This window comes from Mytilus galloprovincialis, chromosome 14, assembly GCF_965363235.1.
Source record: "Mytilus galloprovincialis chromosome 14, xbMytGall1.hap1.1, whole genome shotgun sequence".
NCBI lineage: Eukaryota > Metazoa > Mollusca > Bivalvia > Mytilida > Mytilidae > Mytilus > Mytilus galloprovincialis.
Window position 1 is genome coordinate 57,012,134 of NC_134851.1, and position 25,572 is coordinate 57,037,705.

General features: G+C 33.2%; 1 protein-coding gene and 1 long non-coding RNA gene across 7 annotated transcripts in view; one reads left to right on the plus strand and one right to left on the minus strand.

Annotated features, from left to right (window-relative positions):
- The first annotated feature begins 226 nt into the window (after window positions 1–226).
- Window positions 227–1,756, plus strand: LOC143058657 (uncharacterized). Its single transcript, XR_012973175.1, has 3 exons — window positions 227–298; window positions 906–1,349; window positions 1,442–1,756. It is a non-coding gene; the product is annotated as an uncharacterized LOC143058657 (long non-coding RNA).
- Window positions 1,757–15,490: 13,734 nt separating this feature from the next.
- Window positions 15,491–25,572, minus strand: part of LOC143058441 (band 3 anion transport protein-like) — a 91,742-nt gene continuing 81,660 nt past the window's right edge. For all 6 annotated transcript variants that reach the window (XM_076231932.1, XM_076231930.1, XM_076231931.1 and 3 more), the window contains 8 exons: window positions 24,671–24,865; window positions 22,753–23,058; window positions 21,920–22,012; window positions 21,058–21,218; window positions 19,080–19,333; window positions 18,585–18,754; window positions 17,736–17,909; window positions 15,491–17,190 (listed from right to left, as the gene is read on the minus strand). In XM_076231932.1, coding sequence (XP_076088047.1) covers window positions 17,110–17,190; window positions 17,736–17,909; window positions 18,585–18,754; window positions 19,080–19,333; window positions 21,058–21,218; window positions 21,920–22,012; window positions 22,753–23,058; window positions 24,671–24,865 — 1,434 coding nt within the window. In that variant the 3' untranslated portion in view covers window positions 15,491–17,109. The remainder of the gene's footprint in view (window positions 17,191–17,735; window positions 17,910–18,584; window positions 18,755–19,079; window positions 19,334–21,057; window positions 21,219–21,919; window positions 22,013–22,752; window positions 23,059–24,670; window positions 24,866–25,572) is intronic.

The following is a 25,572-nucleotide window of genomic DNA, read 5'->3' on the forward strand; positions in this document are numbered from 1 at the left end:
AAATGGTTGTTACAGCACTCATTGTCAGGACGAGCATAATAATGTCCATTTCGATACAAGTCGGACCGTGCCCTCGGACCAGATACATATAAAAGCTTTTGATACAATTAATTATCTGATTGATTGACAGATTTATTGCAGCTAATCAATTTATTTTCAGTTTGAATTTCTAAATAAATCAATAATACGACAAGTCAATGATTACTATGAATATACGATCATATCATACGGGAGACATTATTAATTCATTCATTCGTTACACAGTGATTCGTCAGGAAAACCATTTGCACAGTGTAGAGTGGGGCGCTCATATTCGCCGTGGACACAATTTCGCCGTTTTATGATTTTGAGGTGTAAAAACTTCAAAGGATGGTTGAAATTGAAGAAATATGCCGGTAACTTATATTTTTATAACAAATATGATAATTTTTGAAAATGAGACCAAATTTCGGCACTTATCGCAAAGGAGCGAAAAACGGACACCGATTTTCAGCCAATTTCCTAAATGAAAAAAACGATTTCAAAGAAGTATTTGTTTAGTAATTCTTTGACTGATTGCCCTAAATTTCAGTTTTTTTACACCTTTCAAATGGCTGCTATTTATCTATAATGAAATTTATTTGATACATATTGTTTAAAGCTGCAGTCATTTAGTTTTAAAAAGATGTGTAACAACGGCGAATATGTGTCCCCCGTTGACAAAACATCAGGAAATTTTAAACACCCTTTAATCCAACATTTTAAATGATTTTTCTCAAAACAAACACGTTTTAAAGCTAAGAATATTTTGCATTTGAAGTTATCTTCATATAACAATACCAGTATACTTCAAAAACACAAAGACCTGAACATAAACTGAAGAAAACATGGAAAGATATGACGAAAACGAGCACCCCACTCTATAGTATAAGCAGAAAAGTCAAAGGAAAATTAAATTATTGATGGACCCGTAAATAAATTTACAGGCACTGATTCAGACGGGTGCGCATTTGGCGCTGCGCCCCTTTTGAAAAAAATAAGACTGTAAGCGGATTAAGAAAAGGTAAAAATTAGTATAGCCTATCATTTCGCCTTGTTAGAAAACCCTGAAACGAGTCTAAGGAAAACATTTCCATGCCGCATACATCAAATCGTGACATGTTTTAGAAATCCCCTCGATTCATATACCCTAAAAGTTTGAGGGTACATAAGAATATATAGAAAAGAGGGGGGGGGGGGCTTCTGAAAGTGACAATCAAAGGAGAAAAAAAATTATAGTTTGATTTTCGAGAAGTTTTCAATATCCATTTTATTTTCATTTTTATTTACAAAAAATACGGTTTCTAAAGAGAGGACGGGGTTGTCCCCATGTCTACCGGCTCGGCCTACGCCAGAGTCGATTTTATCCCAATACAGTGAGATCGGCTCGGCCTACGTCAGAGTCGATTTTATCCCAATACAGTGAAACCGGCTCGGCCTACGTCAGAGTCGATTTTATCCCAATACAGTGAGATCGATCACTTAATTACAGTATTATAGTACCAACGAAGTCAACATGTAACTTTGCAATGATAAACTTTTGGTTATTTTGATTAAGTATAACCCATTCACGAATGTGTTAAGCAAACAAATCACCATTCACGGGTTTGTAAAGCAAACAAATCATACTTAATTGATTACTGACCCTAATTACTAAAATGGAGATTTTTACTTGTTTGAAAATGAAAGTGTACTATTTACCTCACACCCTTTTACGTTGTGATCAAAGTGATTTTCTAAAAGTCCCGGTTATTTTTAACTTTGATATCTTTAAAAACAAACAATCCGGTAGTTTAAATTTCAGTTCAGGTATGCGATTAAAGTACTAGTGGCTTGTTGGCTTTTTTTTATATAACTATTTTTGAAATTTTGAAAGCCAAGTTTAAATTAAAAATAATGATTATTTGATATCCGTATTTGATCACATAAATCAGTTGATTGATTTCAATCTTAGTTGGTTTAATATTCGATAAAACATATGTAGTGGCGGATCCAGAAATCAAGTTTTCATAAGAGGGCACTGACTGCCTAAGAAGGGGGCCCTCTCCATTCATGCTTCTATAAATCCCATATAATAAACCTAATTTTTCCATGAAAAGGGTGTGTGTGTGTGTGTGGGGGGGGGGGGGGGGGGGCTGAAAACAACTCCAAATCTGCCTCTGATATGATAAACAGATATAGATCAAAGAAGGTATCATCCGTAATTGAGTACCTGAGTCAATTTTTTCGTGCATTTTTTTTTTAAATATTTTTAATTTTACATATTCAATAAAGCATATGATTAAAAAGTTCACGGTGGAAGACTGATCAGAAGACAGAGAAAAGGAAAAGGATAGAAGATATGTATTTATAAAATGTATTTACAGCTGATAGTTATGGTTACTTGAAGGCCCACCGATAGATGACTTGACGCTTACTCCCAGCAAGTGTGAGCATTTTCTCCCGGCTGTATTGAGAAGTGTATTTTCCTAACAGAATTTTACTATATGATACCGATTCTATTCTCTTTTTTTCGAGATGATTGAGGTAAAAAAACAACCGGGGAGAGTGGGGGAGACATCAGTACGCGGCCTTCAACTGTGAGCAAAACCCATACCTCATACCGAACTAAGCAAAGTCTAGTCTATTCTCAATTTTATGTGGCGTATCAAATGGAACTTCATGGTCCAGGAACTTCATGGTTATCTACCTTAACCTGGAAAGGAGAGGACGGACACACAAACCAGAAAACCTGGCAATGAACTGGCGGACGCACAGACCAGAAAAACCTGGCAAGGAATGTACGGAAGCACATACCTAAAAAGCCTAGCAAGAAGCGGACGGACACTATATTTATATACCAGAATAACCTGGCAATGAACGAACAAACGCACAGACCTACTTTAACCTGGCAAGGAAAAGACGGACGCACAGATATAAAAAAAAACTTGCAAGGAGCGGACGGATACACAGACCAAAAAAACATGGCAAGGAACGGACGGACGCACAGACCTCAAAAACCTGACATGGAACGGACGGACGCACAGACCTCAAAAACCTGGTAAGGAACGGACGGACGCAAATACCTCAAAAACCTAACAATTTACGGACGGAAGCACAAACATCAAAATCCTTGCAAGGAATGGACGGACGTACATGCCTCAAACACCTGACAAGGAGTGGACGGACACAAGACCAGAAAACCTGGCAAGGAACGGACAGAGGCAAAGACCATGCAGAAAGCATCATCCCTGCTATATTTATGAGGGTCTTGATGGGGTTTACATAATAGAGAATATTGAAAGACCCAACCATACCCTCTACTATTGTATGCGTTGAACACACAAAAAAATAAAAAAAATGCAACGATACCTTATAGATGTCGGCAATGATACACACAATCAAATCACAAAGAATAAAACGTGAGCTTTCGAAATAGTCAAACTATTTTTGTCCATCTGATGAGTTAAGCCTATTTCAACTGATTTTTATAGTTCGTTCTTATGTTGTAATGTTATACCAATGTCCCAGGTTAGGGGGAGGGTTGCAATTCCGCTAACATGTTTAACCCCGCCACATAATTTATGTATGTGCCTGTCCCAAGTCAGGAGCCTGTAATTCAGTGGTTGTCGTTTGTGTATGTGTGACATATTTGTTTTTTCATTCTTTTATATAAATAAGACCGTTAGTTTTCTCGTTTGAATTGTTTTACATTGTCATATCGGGGCCTTTTATAGCTAACTATGCGGTATGGGCTTTGCTCATTTTTGAAGGCCTCGCGGTGACCTATAGTTGTTAATGTCTGTGTCATTTTGGTCTCTTGTGGACAGTTGTCTCATTGGCAATCATACCACATCTTCTTTTTTTATATATATAGTCACAAATATGCGCTACTTTCAAGAAGGCATATGTCGCCACTTTAAACACCTGTCAATGTCTTAATATTTCAGCACATGTTGCTAATTAAAATGCTGATTTAGATACTATAGAAGTAGATACACACGTACTTGGTAAAAATCAAATATTTAAGTAGCTATTTTTTATATATACTAGTAATAAGCATAGAACACCTACGTTTGGTCTCTGGTGAAGAGTTGTCTCTTTTTCAATAATACCACATCTTTATACATTGTACTTTTATATAGATAATCATAGATGTGCAACTGTATCATGTGTATGATCCGTAGATTATTAACAATATATTCCCATGGCCATTAGAGGAGATAGAGTATATGGCATAAGACGCATAAACATCGGTGAGAAATAGAGAAACGTATTTGCTCTTGATTCGAAAATAGATCATAACATGGGAATGCATAAACAAGTTTTGAAATATTATTTCATTATTCCAAAATGTAAGGATTAGATGATTGTTCGAAGAAAATATACATTCAATCGCATTTCATTGATTTTGTTGACGATACACATCAACCAGAGTTTGCGGTAGCTTCTAAATTCTTGTAAAAGCAATCTAATTGTTCTAAGAGCATTGCGCAGCACAAAAAATATATCAAGATATCAAGAGTCTTAGACAACTTGGGATAGGAACCTCTTTTTACCTGATCAATATAAAATTTACGGGGAAAATTGAACGAGTGTAAGTATACATAGCAGATTAGATTTTTTGACGATAAACATCAACTAGGTATAAAAGAGAAAGTTTGCAGTTGCTTAACTTGAAGAACAGTATTCAGCCAAGCAAAGCAGGGGCGGATCCAGCCATTTTAAAAAGGGGGGGGGGGTTCCTAACCAAGGATAAAGGGGGGTTCCAACTATATGTCCCCATTCAAATGCATTGATCGTCCAAAAAAAAGGGGGGGGTTCCAACCCCCGGAACCCCCCCTCTGGATCCGCGCCTGCAAAGCATGAAAGACACGAAACTACTTTTTATAGGACCAAATAGGAATTATAGTTTTCGGGTAAATTGAACGAGTGAAAGTTTACACAATTGACTAGAATTTATATACTTATACATACCTATCTTAAAAGTAGTCCTCTACATGTAATTTATCACCAGGATATGTTAGATAACGAATGACCTATGCTTTTGATAGTAGAAAAGTTAAAATGGCGGCGGCCGTAATGCACTTTCTAAAATACAGCTTGGAAAAGTTGTCAATTTGATGAAAGCCAATTTTTAAAGACAAAATTAGAGCATGCAATTTTCAAAGTACATGTATTTGTTAGTATATCCACAAAACCCCCAAACTTGTCACCAGACGAATTTAAGTATAACAAAAGTAAACGTTAAAATTTTGACAGCTATATCTATAAAATTTGTTTACCTTGATTTTTTCTTTATCAATGAAGAAAAACGCTGACTTGTGGTTTGTATTGATTACAGAGTAGTTTATTATATTCGCCTTCGTAACAGATGTTACTAACGATTTGGTCGGAGTTTTTGTATATAATTTCATAAAATCATATCTATAACGTCGTCTGCATGCTTGTTAGATGTCGTCTGCGGTATTTACCGAAAATACCATTTTGGCGCGAAAAATTATGTAATTTATTTTAGAGGTCAAAATTAAAGCTTAGAAGTATTATTCTACCTAGCTTTCCATTTTTTTTTGTCTTGACGCTTGTCTGACGAAGACGACCATTTTATATGTTTGGTGCGTCCGAGGCAATTATCGGGAATTAAGAACCGTTCATTGATCAATCATGAAATTTTTTAAAGCCAAGTTTCTATGAAAACTTTAACACCTTAAAGCAACAACCATTTGATTTTCGAGGGGGGTGGGGGGGTGGGGGTGCTATGTTTTTTTTTATTTCTGGACAAACTTTTTTTTTCGCCTTTTTTTGCCTTTGGCGAAAACCAACTTTTTTTATAGTGACAAGTCGAAAACAATTTTTTTCTTTCAATTTTAGCATTACATATAGTGGCAGCTCAGGGTGAAACACCCAATTTTCTTTTCAGGGTCAAAAACAAATTAATTTTTTCTCCAAAAACTGGAAACAAACTTTTTTTTCAAAAATACGGGAAAAGTGAATTTTTTTTCAACAAAATTTACTTCTGAATAATATCTTATAATCAGAAACAAGCTTTTGTCTAAGTTTGGTAGAAATCCAGGATAGTTTAAGAACATTATAAAAAAATTTAAAAACTTAAACCACAGAGTGAATGTTTTGTTTCTGGCAAAAAAACTATGTCCATTTATAAGTGAAATACAGAAAAGTGGAAATTTATTTTTACAAAATTTTCTTCTTGATACTATCTAATGATCATAAACAAGCTTCTGTCCAAGTTTGGTACAAATCAAGGATAGTTTATGAAAGTTATTAAAATTTTAAAAACTTTAACCGCAGAGTGAATGTAATGTTTCCTCGCAGAAAAACTAAGTCCATTTATAAGTAAAATACGGAAAAAAATGGAATTTTATTTTTACAAAATTTTCTTCTTGATACTATCTTATGATCATAAACAAGCTTCTGTCCAAGTTTGGTACAAATCAAGGATAGTTTATGAAAGTGATTAAAATTTTAAAAACTTTAAACACAGAGTGAATGTAATGTTTCCTCGCAGAAAAACTAAGTCCATTTATAAGTGAAAAACGGAAAAAATGGAATTTTATTTTTACATAATTTACTTCTGGATACTTTCTTATGATCATAAACAAGCTTCTGTCCAAGTTTGGTAGAAATTCAGTATAGTTAAAGAAAGTTATTAAAATTTCAAAAACTTTAACCACAGAGTGAATATTTGTGGACGCCGCCGACGACGACGACGACGGAATGTAGGATCGCTTAGTCTCGCTTTTTCGACTAAAGTCGAAGGCTCGACAAAAAGAATGATATGAATTAAGTTAGCATCAAACATGCAGAAGAACCACCATGAATCCAGCATCAGCATGCAGTATCATGCCAACTTAGTTCTAATAAACAAAGAAAACCCTTTTTAAAGATGGTGTCTGCGCTTATGGCAGACAACCTAACCTTCTTCTTTGTTTTTAAAAAATTGTTGTTGAATTTTCCATCATATTTGAAAGTTTTCAACTTATAAAATAAAAGGATGCGGTATGATTGCCAATGAGACAACTCTCAACAAGAGACCGAAATGACACAGAAATTAACAACTATAGGTCACCGTACGGTCTTTAACAATGAGCAAAGCCCATACCACATAGTCAGCTATAAAAGGCCCCGAATGACAATGTAAAACAATTCAAACGAGAAAACTTAGTCTATGTCCTACTATCGTCTCGTATCCATTTAATATTAACAACAAATAGAATTTAAGAAAAAAATCATCTAAGACGTATTAAAAAAACTGTTTGTGACGCAATCTAATACAAAATACATCCCCCCCATCCAGTACTCTTGGGTTGATAAAATTTCTTCTGAAATGTTAGCGGTCCGCCGATTACATATCTCGCTGTTTTCAATACTATTTTGTCCTCATGGAGAAAGGGGATGACGGATGGTTGAATTCAAGGAGTTTGTTGACGAGGCAATCGGAACCCAAAACACTAGCAAACGTTTTTATCCTTAGCAATGTTTGTTTCGCCGAGTACATACCTTGCTCAGTCTGTTCCCAACATGCTCAATGGGAAAGTTTTTTTTTGTAGATCTTGTGTTGCTGATCGACGTTTCTGTCTATCAATTACCGTTGTTTTAGATAGAAGGATAAAAGCAATAAAATCATCATTGCAAAATATTCTAGAAGTGGTCGACTGATTATTTTGAATAGTTTCAATTATAATTGTAGACCTGATTTTACGCTGATCATTAATACTACTTACACTGTCTTTTTATCTGCTATACTTTTATACCACCTTCAAAAAACAATATAAAACAGTGAAAACTTCCCCAAAAAATCGACAGATGATTTTAACAATGTTGATTTATTGGTAAATCTTTTCTAGCTTATTCACATTTAAACCCATTTGTTTTCACAGACGGCAGGTAAAACAATTTGTTTGCAGTGACAAAAGTTAAACCGTTTTGTAAGCACTGACAATAACCGAATTATTTACGATGCCAACAGGTAAATCATTTATTTATAGTAAAAAAACAGGAAAACCAATTAACAGATTGACTCATTTTTACACAGCGCCAACAGGTAAAACCAATTTGTTTGCAGTGACAACAAATCAACTCATTTATTTACAACATAATTAACTTATTTGTTTACAGTGACAACAGGTAATCGAATTTATTTACAGTGACAACGGGTTAACTCATTTGTTAACAGTGACAGCTGGGTAACCCATTTGTTTGTAGCGACAACAGGTCAACTCATTTGTTTATATTCGACAACAGGTTAACCCATTTGTGTGCAATGACAACAGGGTAACTAATTTATTTAGAAAAACAGCAGGTTAACCCATTTGTTAGCAGTAACAACAGGTTAATCCATTTGTTGACAGTGACAACAGGTTAACCCATTTGTTAACAGTGACAACAGGTTAACTCATTTGTTTACAATGACAATAGGTTAACTAATTTGCTTGTAGTGACAACATGCCAACTCATTTGTTTACATTGACAACAGGTTAACCCAATTGTGTGCAATGACAACAGGGTAACTCATTTGTTTAGAAAGACAACAGTTTAACCCATTTGTTTGTAAAGACAACAGGTTAACTCATTTGTTTAGAAAGACAACAGGATAACTCATTTGTTAACAGTAAAAACAGGTTAATCCATTTGTTGACAGTGACAACAGGTTAACCCATTTGTTTACAGTGACAACAGGTCAATTCATTTGTTTACAATGACAACAGGTTAACTCATTTGTTTACAGTGACCACAACGTAACTCATTTGTTTGCAGTGATAACAGGTTAACCGATTTGTTTACAGTGACAACAGTTTAGCCCATTTTTTGACAATGACAACATGTTTACTCATTTGTTTACAGAGACAACAGGTTAACTCAATTGTTTACAATGACAACAGGTTAACCCATTTGTTTGCAATGACAACGGGTAACTCATTTGTTTGCAGTGATAACAAGTTAACTCATTTACAATGACAACAGTTTAACTCATTAGTTTACAGTGACAACAGGTTGAACCATTAGTTTACAATGACAACAGGTTAACCCATTTGTTAACAATGACAACAGGTTAACCCATTTGTTTGCAGTGAATACAAGTTTACTCCTTTCTTTACAATGACAACAGTTTAACCCATTAGTTTACAGTGACAACAGGATAATTCATTTGTTTGCAGTGACAACAAGTTCACCCATTTGTAAACAGTGACACCAGGTTAGCCCATTTGTTTACAGTGACAACAGGCTAACCCATTTGTTTGCAGTGACAATAAGTTAACCCATTTATAAACAGTGACACCAGGTTTACTCATTTGTTTACAGTGACAACAGGCTAGCTCATATGTTTACAGTGACAACAAGTTAACCCATTTATTAACAGTGACACCAGGTTTCATTTGTTTACAGTGACAACAGACTAGCTCATATGTTTACAGTGATAACATATTAACTCATATGTTTGCAGTGACAACAAGTTAACCCATTTATAAACAGTGACACCAGGTTTACTCATTTGTTTACAGTGACAACAGGCTAGCTCATATGTTTACAGTGATAACATATTAACTCATATGTTTACAGTGACAACAGGTTAACTCATTTTTTAGCAGTGACAACATGTTAACTCATTTATTGGCAGTGATAACAAGTTAACTAATTTGTTAACAATGACAACAATTTAACCCATTTGTATACAGTGACAACAGGTTAACTCATTTGTTTACAGTGACAACAGGTTAACTTATTTGTTAAAAGTGATCACAGGTTAACTCATATGTTTGCAGTGATCACACGTCAACTCATATGTGTGAAGTGACAACAGATTAACATACGTGTTTGAAGTGACAACAGGTTAATTCTTTGTGTTTACAGTGACAACAGGTTAAACCATTTGTTTGCAGTGACAAGTTAACCCATTTCTTTGCAGCGACAACAGGTTAACTCATTTGTTTACAATTACAACAGGTTAACCCATTTGTTTACAGTGACAACAGGTTAACTCAAGTGTTTACAATGACAACAGGTTAACCCATTTGTTTGCAATGACAACAGGGTAACTCATTTGTTTGCAGTGATAACAAGTTTACTCATTTGATTACAATTACAACAGGTTAACCCATTTGTTTATAGTGACAACAGGTCAACCCATTTGTTAACAGTGACAGCAGGTTCTCATTTGTTTACAGTGACAACAGGTTAACTCATTTGTTAGCAGTGACAACAAGTTAACCCATTTGTAAACAGTGACACCAGGTTAACTTAACCCATTTGTTTACAGTGACAACAGGTTAAGCTATTTGTTTAAAATGACAACAGGTTAACTCATTTGTTTACAGTGATTACAGGTTAACCCATTTGTTTACAGTCACAGCATGTTAACTCATTTGTTTGCAGTGATAACAAGTTAACTAATTTGTGTGAAGTGACAACAGGTTAACCCATTTGTTTGCAAATGACAACAGGTTTACTCATTTGTTGTAGTGACAACAGGTCAACTCATTTGTTTACAGTGACAACAGGTCAACTCATTTGTTAACAGTGACAACATGAGGGATCAGAAACACGATAAATACAATTAATTTAAAAGTTTCTAAAATCGGGTAGGTAAAATCTTGAACTGATACACATGGAGCAAAATTCCTCTTTTTGATAACAAAATATACCCTTCATGTCCACCAGTACTGCAGAATTAAATTTAAACCTCATCCAAAAAATAAACTCCCAAAAATAAAGTATCACATCCATGTAATAAGGTCTGGTGGTCAGTGTGTGGTGGATAGTAGTCTCATTAGCAATTATACTGCCTCTCCTTATTTTACTTTTGGTGCTGACACATTTTTCTCTGTATGGTTATTTTTACATTGATGTTTTTTGAGGGGACTTTCCTGATATGGAACTTGCGCTTTCTCAGTATGACATTGCTATTGATCATTTTAAAAATCAAAACAGAGATGTTACTAGACAGTATGTATACAGACTTGTGTAATTACTTCTGGAATTAATATTCTAAAACTCTCAATTTAGGCTGAGACTACTATAACACACAGTAGTCTCAGATTTAGGGAGTCAAATGTGGTGCAGGAACTGCTAACCCTTCTGGAACACCTGAGATCACCCACAGTTTTTGGTGGAATTAGTGTTACTTAGTCTAAAGTTTTCAGTGCTGTTTGTTTGTCCTTTCCTCAACTGAATTTGATGTCATGGCTCTGTCAGTTACTCTTCAACTTATGAATGTCCCCATTGGCGGATCCAAGGGGGGGGGGGGTTCCGGGGGTTGGAACCCCCCTCTTTTATTTGGCCGATCAATGCATTTGAATAGGGACATATAGTTGAACCCCCCCTTTTTAAAATGGCTGGATCCGCCCCTGGTTCCTATATCTATTTTGAAACTGGAGTTCTTCCCATTTAAGGTGGTGCTCCTGTTGATGGATGAATAAGAGATAACACATATAGTAATAAATCATTTCCTTAAAAAAATGTTTTATTTTTAAACTAGAGGCTCTAAAGAGCCTGTGTCGCTCACCTTGGTCTATGTGAATATTAAACAAAGGAAGCAGATTGAAAATTGACTACAAAGGTCAATAACTCCTACAGGGGTCAATTGACCATTTCGTTCATGTTGACTTATTTGTAGATCTTACTTTGCTGAACATTATTGCTGTTTACAGTTTACCTATATCTATAATAATATTCAATATAATAACCAAAAACAGCAAAATTTCCTTAAAATTACCAATTCAGGGGCCACAACCCAAAAACAGGTTGTCCAATTCATCTGAAAATTTCAGGGCAGATAGATCTTGACCTGATTAACAATTTAACTTCATGTCAGATTTTCTCTAAATTATTTGGTTTTTGAGTTATAAGCCAAAAACTGCATTTTACCCCTATGTTCTATTTTTAGCCTTGGCGGCCATCTTGGTTTGATGGCCAGGTCACCGGACATATTTTTTAAACAAGAAACCCCAAAGATGATTGTGGCCAAGTTTGGATCAATTTGGCACAGCAGTTTCAGAGAAGTAGATTTTAGTAAAAGATATATAAAATTTACGAAAAATGGTTAAAAATTGACTTTAAAGGGCAATAACTCCTAAAGAGGTCAACTGACCATTTTGGTCATGTTGACTTATTTGTAAATCTGACCTTGCTGAACATTATTGCTGTTTACAGTTTACCTATATCTATAATAATATTCAATATAATAACCAAAAACAGCAAAATTTCCTTAAAATTACCAATTCAGGGGCTGCAACCCAAAAACAGGTTGTCCAATTCATCTGAAAATTTCAGGGCAGATAGATCTTCACCTGATTAACAATTTTACCCAATGTCAGATTTGCTCTAAATGCTTTGGTTTTTGAGTTATAAGCCAAAAACTGCATTTTACCCCTATGTTCTATTTTTAGCCATGGCGGCCATCTTGGTTGGTTGGGCGGGGCACCGGACACATTTTTTAAACTAGATACCCTAATGATGATTATGGCCAAGTTTGGTTAAATTTGACCCAGTAGTTTCAGAGGAGAAGATTTTTCTAAAAGATTACTAAGATTTACGAAAAATGGTTAAAAATTGACTATAAAGGGCAATAACTCCTAAAGTGGTCAACTGACCATTTTGATCATGTTGCCTTATTTGTAGATCTTACTTTGCTGAACATTATTGCTGTTTACAGTTTATCTCTATCTATAATAATATTCAAGATAATAACCAAAAACAGCAAAATTTCCTTAAAATTACCATTTCAGGGGCAGCAACCCAACAACGAAATGTCCGATTCATCTGAAAATTTCAGGGCAGATAGATCTTGACCTGTTGAACAATATTACCCCATGTCAGATTTGCTCTAAATGCTTTGGTTTTTGAGTTATAAGCCAAAAACTGCATTTTACCCCTATGTTCTATTTTTAGCCATGGCGGCCATCTTGGTTGGTTGGCCGGGTCACCGGACACATTTTTTAAACTATATACCCCAATGATGATTGTGGCCAAGTTTGGTTAAATTTGGCCCAGTAGTTTCAGAGGAGAAGATTTTTGTAAAAGTTAACGCAGGACGACGACGGACGACGACGACGACGACGACGGACGACGACGGACGCCGGACGCCAAGTGATGAGAAAAGCTCACTTGGCCCTTTGGGCCAGGTGAGCTAAAAATAGCTACATGTGAATTGTACAAGATGTATTTATCGCCATTTCTAATGAAATTTGTAAAAATATAGTTTTCTTCATAAACAAACAAACAAAGAAACAAATTGATATAATATATATACAGTAATAATTTTAAGAGCAGGGTCTCTTGTACCACAAGTTCTCTTTCTAACACAATCACAGCTAAAACAAAATAACAATACTTGGGTCATAGGTCAACTAATCAAATGGTTTATATCATAAAATGGTTTAGACAATGTGTGGATTTTTTTACAAGCTTTTTAAAATGTTATATTTTTTTGTTTATATTATTAATAAAAATTCATGACAAAAATATGATTTTTATAAAAGATTACTTTCTTGGGATTTTCAGTTTTTGAGTTACAGTGTGTTGGTCAGTTTAATAATGGTTCCTTCTACAAAACAGACTTTGACTTTGGACCACATAGTTGAAGTACAGTATTTAACATTATTGTAATTTTTTCAGCAAATCAGAAAATATTTCTTATGTGAAAACAAAATTTGGTACACCACATGCATAAAAACTTTTCTTCAAGAACATTTTTATATAACATATTCAAGTATTTAAAACAAAAATCGGAAATTATGAACTCAGTTCATGTTTCTATAACAACCATTTCAAACAAAATAATAACATTTAACAAAATAAATTTTGTTTTTACTTAGACCTTAAAACCCTCTCATCTCCTCCTGTTCAAATCAAATTAAAGTAGTATGGCCTTGAATAAAATAAATTTAGATGAGATCACAATATTTGGGAGATAATTCTGTAGTTCAATTTTTACTTATTTGAAAGTTTTTGACAATGCAACATAATCACAAAAACTATTTGACTGCATGCCAAAAAAAATTACATAGGATTGCAGAAAAGTTTCTAAGGATTTCTTGTGACATGGAGATCAACTTTTTGGATATCTTTAGAAGCCGCCTAAATACTTTATAAAAATGAAAATTTCATCCTCACAACTAAGTCTTTAAACAGGGAAGTAAAATCTAACCTGAAAATGAATCTCGTATCAATTCTCATTCAAATATAACCAGAGACAAGTTTTAGGGATTTCTCAGGAACATAAATTAAAAAATATATTAGGACTTCGATAATGAGACAAACTTTTGTATCAATCTAAACTCAATAAATTAGGCTGATTCATGGTTATTGGGTCCATATTGAATAGGGGGACTGACATTTTTGAAAGCATTTCAACTTCCATTATAATAATCTGCCCCTTTCAATATGGCTGCCATAACCATGGGTATAACACTATTGAGATTATTGCATACCTGCCAACTGTCACTATTTGCGGGGGGGGATTTCTCCCATGGAGGCTCCCAAATTAAAATTTTGAAAGAGCAATTTTGTCCACAATTTTAAACAAAACAATTAGTTTAACAATGACTGTAAGCTTATAAAAGTATGAAGAAGCCAAAAAACAACATTACAATGTACTTGAAGGCTACAATGTACTTGAAGGCTACAATGTACTTGAAGGCCCCCTTGAAGGTTTTTTATGACAATGACAGCCATCTTGCACGCAAAACCCCCATGGGCATTTTGAAAAGTTGGCAGGTATGTTATTGATAAAATTCTACATAATAACAACACATTAGAAGCTACAATAAAATGTATGCTATGGCAAAAAGCAAATATATATAACAAATATTTCAAAATACATGAAAATAATATGGGAGTTGTCCATAAAAAAATATGTCCTGTTTAACCAGATGTTGATCCTGGAATTTGAAAATGGTGGGACCCCAAACTAGGGAACATTTGAACTGGGATTCTGAACATGTAAAAAGTATGTGTATTAACCATATTAGCACTCTGCCATCTTTAGTATTCCTCTGTTTACTACAGGCAACCTTAATAATTCAGGACCTCCCTGTGTTAGATCTCTTTCACTCGAGAAAGTCAGAACTCCTTTATATAAGTAATGATTTTGTTTTTTTTAACTTAAATTAAAAAAAAAGAAAGCTTTTGATTTGAATAAGACATAATTGACAACTTGCAAAAAAACTTGTTTAACAAATGCAAGTTTTGGTTATTTCACTAATCTTTTCAGAATCAAAAGAACGGATATTCCAATTAAATAAGAGTAGGAAAGGACTTACAATAAATGAACATTTTAAAAATTAGGAGCTTAAAAATAGTCCATTCCCCACTTTCTAAACCTACAAATATTGTGAGTCTGTTTATAAATTAAAACTTAATAAAATATGAGTGTCTGGATGGGGGATCTCAAATTCTGTATTATCTAATTTTAGGCCATTCCCTCTATTCCGTATGTTTTTGAACTATTTTTCTCTATTATCTAGATGTTAGCACACTTTAATCGCCCAATTCATCTCTCTTCTTTATTTTTTTGTCCCTTTTTTTGTACAATTGGCCCTTTATTCTCTATTCTGTAATCCCCTCCCAGACCCTCTGATATGGAAATACTTTAAGATTGAGATCGCTATGAATTAAAATGCATACAAGTCATGATTAAAATCAGCAAACAAATTATTAACAGTTTATAATTTATTAATAAATAGTATTCCAGTTACAAATACACATCTACTGATTACATATAAAATTAAATAAAAATAAAAAAACTACTGCTGGTTCATCTATTTTTGTAGGTACCAATTTTCATGGATTTCAAGAGGAAAACTTGCATTTTCGTGGATATTCAATTTTGTGATTTTATTAGGACCTTTACTCATCAAAAGGCTGAGTTGAGCCTTCATTTTACAAAAGTAAAACATATTGTTAACATTTTAACAATACAGTATTATTTTTTAATGCACTATTCTCATAAAAAAATTAACTACACATTCATTACTAAAAATGATCTAATATAACATGAAAACAAAATAAAAACAAAATTGAAAGCTCCGTAAAAAAAGAGGGGGGAATCCTGTTCCCCTCTTGAATAAATATAACAGAAATTCTGTGGATGAAATATATATAGTAACTAACTAAGGGTTAATATAATCCTTTTCTATAAAGCAGCTACTTAGGTTGTCTGGGTCTAAAAACCCAATTTTAACAATTAAAAATACAATAAAATGTTGTTTGCAGAAGGGAGTCTTTGAATAAAACAGATAAGCTGTTAATTCAGAAATTTTTATGATGTTTTTTTTTTGTTTTTTGAAAATTATGAAAGATAGCATACAGTTGGTTGGAGTCAAAATCTCCTAATTGTCAAGACCTCTCCCGTAAGAAATTTCAATCTTCTGATCTCTGAATTACAACCCTGATAAAATTCACAAAAATAAAAACTCACATTTTGTAAATTTTGATGGCATTATGTGTATACAGATTTTCCCAAATTTTTGTTTACAGCAATTGCAATATAATTCGCCGTTTCAGAATCTAATGCATTCTGGGTAATATTTTCAAAAGTGTCCACCAAAACGTTGTGATTGGTTAAAATCGTGCTAAACAATGGAAATTCAACCAATGACGTGACATTATTTTTATTTTGGGGCACGAACAATGAAATTACCCATAGTCCTTTAGATTCTGAAACGGCTAATTGTAAATTCAGAAATTATTGTGAGGTTTTTTTATCAATGTGAATAATGTGACTGTGTTAGTATCCCAGATGATAAGAACTAGCATTCAGATAACTGAAACATGAACCTGTATGTAGATATTTCAAAATCACAATAATTAAACTCGCATTTTTGTCCATTCTTGAAAAAACACAAAAATAAATTGATGCAATAATTTCCGAATTTACAGTATCACATGATCAAATGTTCTTGAATAAATATTGAGTCATATCTAATTATCTAATAAAGTTTAAAAATAAAATAAAAACACAACTCTGAACACTTAATCTTGCTTGGATTTCCAAAATCTCAAAATGGTTATGATGAAATAAAAACAAAATCAAAGCAGACATAATCAGCATCACTTTAGTGTTTGATTTAAGTTCAGTATCTTTAAAGTGTTTTCTTATACTGGCATGTGGGCCAACTGATAGAAATCTGGGTCATCTATATCTTCATCATCAGAATCTTCTTCTTCCTGGTCAAGCTGAAAACAGAAATAAAGAACAAGTTTTTATCAAACCGAAAGATCAGGGCATTGAAATACTAGTCAAACTGATATGTACTGATAGTAATGCAACTTTATACAAAATATCATTGATCGATCACAAGTAGTTTCTATCAAACAGCTTTCAACAGAAATCTTGGAAATTGTTGATGCTGTCAATGACGGAAAAACAACAGCTTTTTTTTTAGCAAAAATTATTTATTTACAAGTTGATTTTCAAAGATTGGTGGCAAATATTGAAGCGCTATTCAGAGAAAAAACATTTTTTTAATTCAGATTTGAAATGAAAAACATGTGACGATCGAAGGGACACACAGACCAGAAAACAGCATAAAAATTGTACTTTATTTTTTTCAAGTGGCTTCTCTCATGTGAGAGTTTTGTATTGTCTTGATGAATGTTTTATGTTCCTTTGAGTTTATGAATAAGAATACATGATAACTTTTTATTTTTTTTTTATTAATATCATTGTTTAAAATAGGATATTTAGGCCAAAACCTAGCAATGTTACCATGGTAACTTACCTCGTGTAACTCTTGACCAGTAAATATCTTAGGTAGTCCCCTCATTCTGAGGGGCACAAGGAGTATAACAAACAATGGGAATGCTAAGGCTGCAGCAGTGGATTTTATGATCAGCAGCAGAACGAGGAGCACAAGCTGTATGATGGTGAAAAGATGCATCTTCATAGTCTTCACCTGAAAAAAAGTCAAAATTACTTTAATACTGTTGTATTGTAATGATTACAATTTTCATGGAATTTGTCATGGAATATTCATGGAATTGACATGGAATATTCATGGAATTGTCTTGGATTTCCAAGAATTTATCAATGAATTTCATGGTATATTCATGGAATTGTCATGGAATATTCATGGAATTTAAATGAAATATTCATGGAATAGCTGTTTTAATTTCAATTTTTTTTTCTTTTGGAATAATTTAAAATAACTTTAGTTATCTCAAATTTCAAGCTAAATGAACACTAGTGTGGTAGACTTGTACATGTATAAATCTTCATTATATTGTCATCATAACAGTTAAGATCCTTTCTCTAATTCTCAGCCAATTTATTTTTTCCTGACCTGTTGATTGTTTTTATTTAATCAACATGTATGTTTGATCTCAGTTCTCCATTGGTCTATATTCAGTTGCGACATGAATTTTCCTTGCTCAACATAGGAATGGAAGTGACACACCCCTAAAGGCTAGAATGAGGCTCACTAAAATGAATTTCTCTTATTTTTTAACCAATCGCTTAACATAGGAATGAAAATGATGACACCACTAAATGCTAGAATGAGGCTCACTAAAATGAAAGTTTTCGAAGGAAATGCAACAAACTCGAAAGATATCTATTGTTAACAACTTACTCTACGAACAAATCCTCTCGATGGATGATATTTGACTGGAATGAGTAAAAGTTTGAGTCTTTTAAACATCTGTACCCCACTCAATGAAGAGATACCTAGATACAGAAACACACCAAACAGCACAGCCATAGGCACAGCCTTTAAAACAGGCTCCCAGAACAAGGATATACCTAAATATAATAAAACAAATATAATACATATTATAATATTTTTTAAATTATCATTTACATATGAAAGCAAAACAAAATTAAATTATCATTACAATTATCAATTTTTTTAAATTATCATTTACATATGAAAGCAAAACAAAATTAAATTATCATTACCATTGTCAAATTTTTAAAATTATTATTGATATTTCTATTTTTTTTTTAATTATCATTTACATTTTTAAATAATTATAGAAATAACTAATCGAAAAATTCAAATAGAGAAAACTTTCTCCACACAATAAAAATTAGATCCCAAATCAAGTGTTTAATAAGTAAATTTCACCTATAACAATATTCATAACAAGTGCAGTAACTCTCTGCTCCTTAACTTCCATTAACTTTGGTTTTTCTCCTGGAGCGTGATGTCTGCTCATGACACTGAGTGCTGACACATGAGCTATCGTCCTGACGGTAGCGGGACACATCCATGGCAAGCCAAACAATGAACACATAAAGGTCATGACCCCGACTAAAATCATGTCTAAATGGAATCCTGATCCTTTCTTCATCTTAAACTCTTTCTTGTTTAATATCATCCTGCAAAAAAAAATATTGATATTGATTCATTTATTTTAGTGGATAAAGGAAAGTTTACATGTTCGTAGATATATAAATACTTGATTTTATCAAAGTCTGCTTTAATACAAGCCTCTACAGGGGCGGATCCAGCCATTTTAAAAAGGGGGGTTCCTAACCCAGGACAAAGGGGGGGGTTCCAATTACATGTCCCCATTCAAATGCATTGATCGTCCAAAAAAAAGGGGGGGTTCCAACCCCCGGAACCCCCCCTCTGGATCCGCACCTGCTCTAGAAATTTTGTGATTCATTGAACATTTAATTTTGTGCTTTACCTGTATCCATGTAATCCTAAGAAATCAGTATTCAACAAATTACATTGATTTCCTAGTTAAGGTGGTACCCAACACTTTAACTAAAATTAATTTGGCTCGTTTAATTTTCTTAAAATTTTGACAAAGTATTTACTTTGACCCTTTTACAAAAATATAAAAATTTCAATAAATTTGAACCAACCGTTTTATCAGAAAAATTACACTGGTTATATAGCAGTTTGACAAACACTTATTTTGATCATTGAGAAGCTTAATATTCCCTTAACAACACAACGTAATTAAAATGTTTAGCTGATTTTACAGAGTTATCTCCCTGTAGTGTTAGGTACCACCTTAAATAAAAACCGATAATTTCACATGTGAAATAAACGTGGTTATTTCACTCTCTGACGTCATACAACAATAGGCGTTGTCAAGACGTTGATAACGGCGGATCAAAACAAATTGTGAATGTGTAGAAAAAAAATATAGTTCCTTACATGTTTTACATTAATTTCTTTAAAAAAAAAAAGCCATTTGCCAATGTAATAAAAAGAATAACTAATTAAAGAATTCAAATATCGAAAAATATTCAACTCGTGACCGAACAACACTTATAATTAACTCATGTGCTATGCACATTTGTGAATTAATGTGTTGTTCGGTCACTCGTTTAATATTTTTCTCTATTTGAATTCTTCGATTAGTTATTCTATAAATAAACAATATTTGATTGTTTATAATGTCCTTTTAAAACTTACTTTTAGTAATAGCTTTTGAGATGAGGGCAAACGTAGGAGCTATGAGCTTGGAGTTCTGAGCTTAATACAGTAATTTCAGAAATTATTGCGTGCATTTATAAGTCATTTTTTTAAAAATGAACAAAAATGAGAGATTAAGTGTTACAATTTTAGGAAAAGCATACACAAAAATATGCATCAGATATCAAAATGCAAGTTCTTACTATTGCAATACCCAACCAATAGCAATACATTGTAATAAAAACATTACAATAATTTACGAATTTACAGTAATTTGAAATTTTAACTTATCAGATTTCTAGATTAACTATTGTAAGTTGTAAAACTTTAATGACATTTGGTCTCTGCTTGAGAGTTGTCCCATTGGCGATCATATCACATCTCCATATTTTTTAAAATGAAAGTCAAGTGTATCAACAACATAAATTTTATACCAAAATTAGGCTGCTAGTTTTCTAGTTTGAATTGTTTTAAATTGTCATTTTGGGGCTTTTTATAGCGGACTATGCAGTTTGGGCTTTCTTCATTGTTGAAGGCCGTAAGGTGACTTATAGTTGTTAATTTCTGTGTCATTTGGTCTTTCATGTAGAGTTGTCTCATTGGCAATCATATCACATTTTCTTTTTTATTTAAACATGCATGCCTCATTTTAAATAAACAAAAAACTTACTCTGTGATTTGAGTTTCAAGATAGAGCAGCAAGAAGATCAGAGCAGCTGGAATAAACGAGGCGAAAATAATATACACTTCAAACCTCTTCTTTGTACCTACAGGGTTGACCACCCATCCACGTTTGAGTGTAGGTTCTAAAGTGGGCGGAACTTGTAATTTCTGAAAAGAAAAGATTATTTGTTTCAACATAGCCAAAAAAAAATGAATCTTAAAATCTCAAAAAAAAAAAAGAAAAGAAAAGAAAAGCATTTCTTCTTCAGAGTTTACGGACACTGACTGCTTGTAAACTTCTAAACATATTTCATTTAGGTATAAAAATATAGTAAATATGTCAATACACATAATTAACAGCGCCTGGTGATGTTTCATAGCCTGACCAGTTTCAGTCCAATATGGACCTTCATCATATTTATATATTTATATTTACCAAGGTAAGTGGGGTTCTGTTAAAAGGAGGATTAAAAAAATCACATGATAGTTCATGCTCAGGAGAGACACATTTACAAATACCAGGGAGCTTCAATTTGTAGCTTGGGTGAAAAATTAGGCACATTTTCCATGTGAAGGACACAAACATGGAAGGGGGGTCTCATTGGGGGGTTCCAATCCCGGATCCCGCTTACTGTTTTGTCAGATTCCTGTATCCCGCTTACACTATATACGTAAGCAATTCTCTTTTTTGTCATTTCGCGTGTCCCGCTAGACCTCATTTCCCATTTTCACGACACAATAATTTGACTTTCACGTGTCACGCTTACAAAAAATCGGCAATCCCGTGTCACACTTAGACCCAATGAGACCCACTGGAAGGGGTAAACCAGAATATCACCATGCTTTAATTTGATTTAGAGAACACTTACCTGAGTATATACACTTTCTCCTATAATCAAATCTAACAGCACCATTAAAATAATAGAAATAACAATTCCAAAATCTCCCAACGCTCTTCTCGCCTGAAAATAAAAAAAATGAAATAACAATTCCAAAATCTCCCCCAAATATATGTCATATAAAGTGTTTCAATCATTTTTTAAGATCACTTGGTCAAAACCACTGCAGCTATGCCTGGTGCACTTTTGATGCCATTTTTTTTTTTTAGATCCCTGTTGTATATAAAGGTCTTTATGTGTTTTGATTTTTATAAATCCTTGGATTTCAATTTTTTGCCTATTTGAAGAAGATATAACTAGAATAACAGCCAGGATATATGAAAATTATAAATAGCTTTAATGGTTTTATTCTGAATATAAATGCTTGCAGAAATTTAATGTGAATACACTTGAAAAGTATGATCATGAAAATTAATGTGTCTTTCTATGTTGGTATGTTACACTATTGTTTCAGACAAGGGAAAAGGTTTGGTACCATCAAAATGTTTAATCCCACTGCAATTGTTTGAACATGTTTTAAGTCAGGAATCTTATGTTCAGTAGTTGTCTTTTTTTATGAGGTTCATAAGTGTTTCTCATTTCTTGTTTTTTATATAGATTAGAACCTTGGTTTTCCTGTTTGAATGGTTTTACACCAGTAATTTTTGGGGCTCTTATAGCTTGCTGTTCAGTGTGAGCCAAGACTGTACTTTGACCTATAATGGTTTACCTTTTTAAATTGTGACTTGGATGGAGAGTTGTCTCATTGGCACTCATACCACATTTTCCTATATCTATTTGGTCAACCAATACAAAATACATACCCTTCTTCCTAAAAATTTACTGTTTCGAAAAATCCTTAGGAAATATGCGATCAGAAATGTCCCTAATGTTAAAATCGTAGACATTAGAGCCGTATTGGGTCTATTTGTAACCTCTTTGTAATGGAGGTATTTAGTGTAATGAGTATCACTCTCAGCCTCCTCTTGAAAAGAATCATTGGCGAACGTATATCCAGGCAACGAAGTCACATTTAACACAGAATGAAGGGTAACATTGCTGTTTGACGACAGATTAGTTAAATTGTCTTTGGCACAGTAATCTAACAACAAAGGATGATCCTTGAATGTCTGAAAAACACAAACAAAATATTGTGAAACAGAATAATATAACATTGTACAAGGAGAAGAATTCGTCAAAGTGGAAAATCACTTGTTTTACAATGCTATCAAAACTGTCATTTTTTAGTCTTTAGTTTTCTATGTTGAGTCTTGTGTATTATTGTTTTTCTATTTGTCTTTTTTTTCTTTTTTTTAGCAATGATGATGTCCGTTTATTTTTGATCTATGGGTTTGACTGTCCCTCTGGTATCTTTCACACTCTGTTGTAATGTTTATGTTAAATTAATGTTTATACTAAACGGTTAAGTCATTAAGAATAATTTCAAGTCTCACCATTTTTTTTTGGGGGGGGGGGGGGGGGGGGGGAGGAGATACTGTCAAATCCGAAATTATTGCCAGGTCTTTTACATCTCTATAATAGGGCTGTGTGAATATTTCAATAATGAGAACTCCCATTATGTAATCTGATACATATAATTGTACGCAGTTTTTCCTGTAATCGCAAAAATTATTCTCTCATTTCAAAATCGTTGTAATAAATGCAACAATGATTTCTGAATACTTATGTTTTTGTGATCTGTTATTCATTTTGTTATTTCCAGAAATAATTCTTTAATAGTGTTTGTCCTTTTAGAAAAAAGTATAGACTGATGTTAATATCAAATTGATGGTTTGGTAAAATTAATTCATCATGTTCAGAAAATTCTCCTTTTATCCACTTCTTTCAACATCAGCAATCCCTTGTACAACATTGAAGGCTCCAAATCTGCTCTTTTGCAAACATTTTTATCACTGCATGGAGTTAAATTGATAGATAGTAACATGGTAATTACACAGTGACTATAGGGCATGTGTTTTTTTTTATTGTTCAAGGTTGTTTATATGTGATCTATTAACTTCAGACTCTGACTTTTCTAAAATGGACTTTTACTGTGTGGAAACTGTGTGTTTTTGTTGATCCTACGTTGGCTAAAGGTATAGGGGGTGGAGATGGTAAGATGTCACTTAAAATGTATAACCCAGATTTTTGCACCATATTCATGTCCAGACCCTCTGGACTTTGCTAGTATTGTATGTCTGTTAATTTTAGTTAGTTTAAGTTTTGGAGTTTAGTATGACGTCCATTTTCACTGAACTAGTATCCATTTTTTATTTAAGGTCCAGCTGAGGGACCTCCATGTACGGTATTTTCAAGCTGCATTGAAGACTGATTGGTGGCTATAGTAGGTTATCTGCGCTTTGGTCGAGTTGTTCTCTCTTTGACATATTCCTCATTTCCATTTTAAATTTTATTAAATTAGCATCATTTCAAATTTAGACCACCCTCGGTAATAGACGCCCTACTACTATGGTAATGTAAAAAATATTTAAACAAAAACATCCATATAATAATTCAATTTTGGACGTAACATGTCTTCTGATTGGATGAAAGTGTTTTGTCTATCAGCTCATAGACACAATTTTGTCATGTGACCATGACGTCATCAACGTTTTTATCATTATTTACTCCTTTTAAGAATTAAATCATAAGGAATGACTACACAAGTTATTCAGTGTGAACCACATTTTTGATGTTATTTCTTCATAGACAGAAAAATTATAACATTCTAAAATTCCTTACCTCATCAATTTTCTTGATGACCTCAAAAATGAAAATGAGCGAGATGAGAATGGCAAATATTTCTTCGGTAAATCTGGAGATATGACGGACGAGGACACTGCTCTCTGCTGCAACAGCTACTATAGAGATCAACATTACCCAGAATCCTATCCATACCCGCATCGTCAAAAACTCTATATTATTATTCTTACAAAACTGAAAGTAGAAATGTTAAAACATTTTACAAAACTGAAAGTAGAAATGTTAGAACATTTTACAAAACTGAAAGTAAAAATGTTGGAGCATTTTACTAAACTGAAAGTAGAAATGTAGAACATTTTTCAAAACTTAACAAAGAAATGTTATGTAATTTTTACAAAACAAATAGTAATACATTTTCACAAAAATGTAACTAGAAATGTAATGAAAGGTTTACAAATTTTACAAAATTAAGAGAAAAATGTTATAAAATCATAAAATTTTGAGAGCAGTACCTTTTTGAATTTAATTCAGTATTAAGGTGGTACCCAACACTTTCACTAAAATTAATTTGGCTCGTTTAATTTTCAAAAATTTTTGACCCTTTTACAAAAATATAAAAATTTCAAAAAATTTGAACCAACCGTTTGCCGCCAGATCACTATCCCTATGTCGAGCTTTCTGCAACAAAAGTTGCAGGCTCGACAAAAATTACACTGGTTATATAGCAGTTTGACAAACACTTATTCTGACCATTGAGAAGCTTAATATTCCTTTTACAACACAACGTAATTAAAACGTTTAGCTGACTTTACAGAGTTATCTCCCTGTAGGGTTAGGTACCACCTTAAACGGATGGATAAACAATGAAACTCAGGTGTAAACTTACCATATAAAGGGACTGTTCAAAAACAAGGACAGGTCCAGTAGCACCAACAAGCATT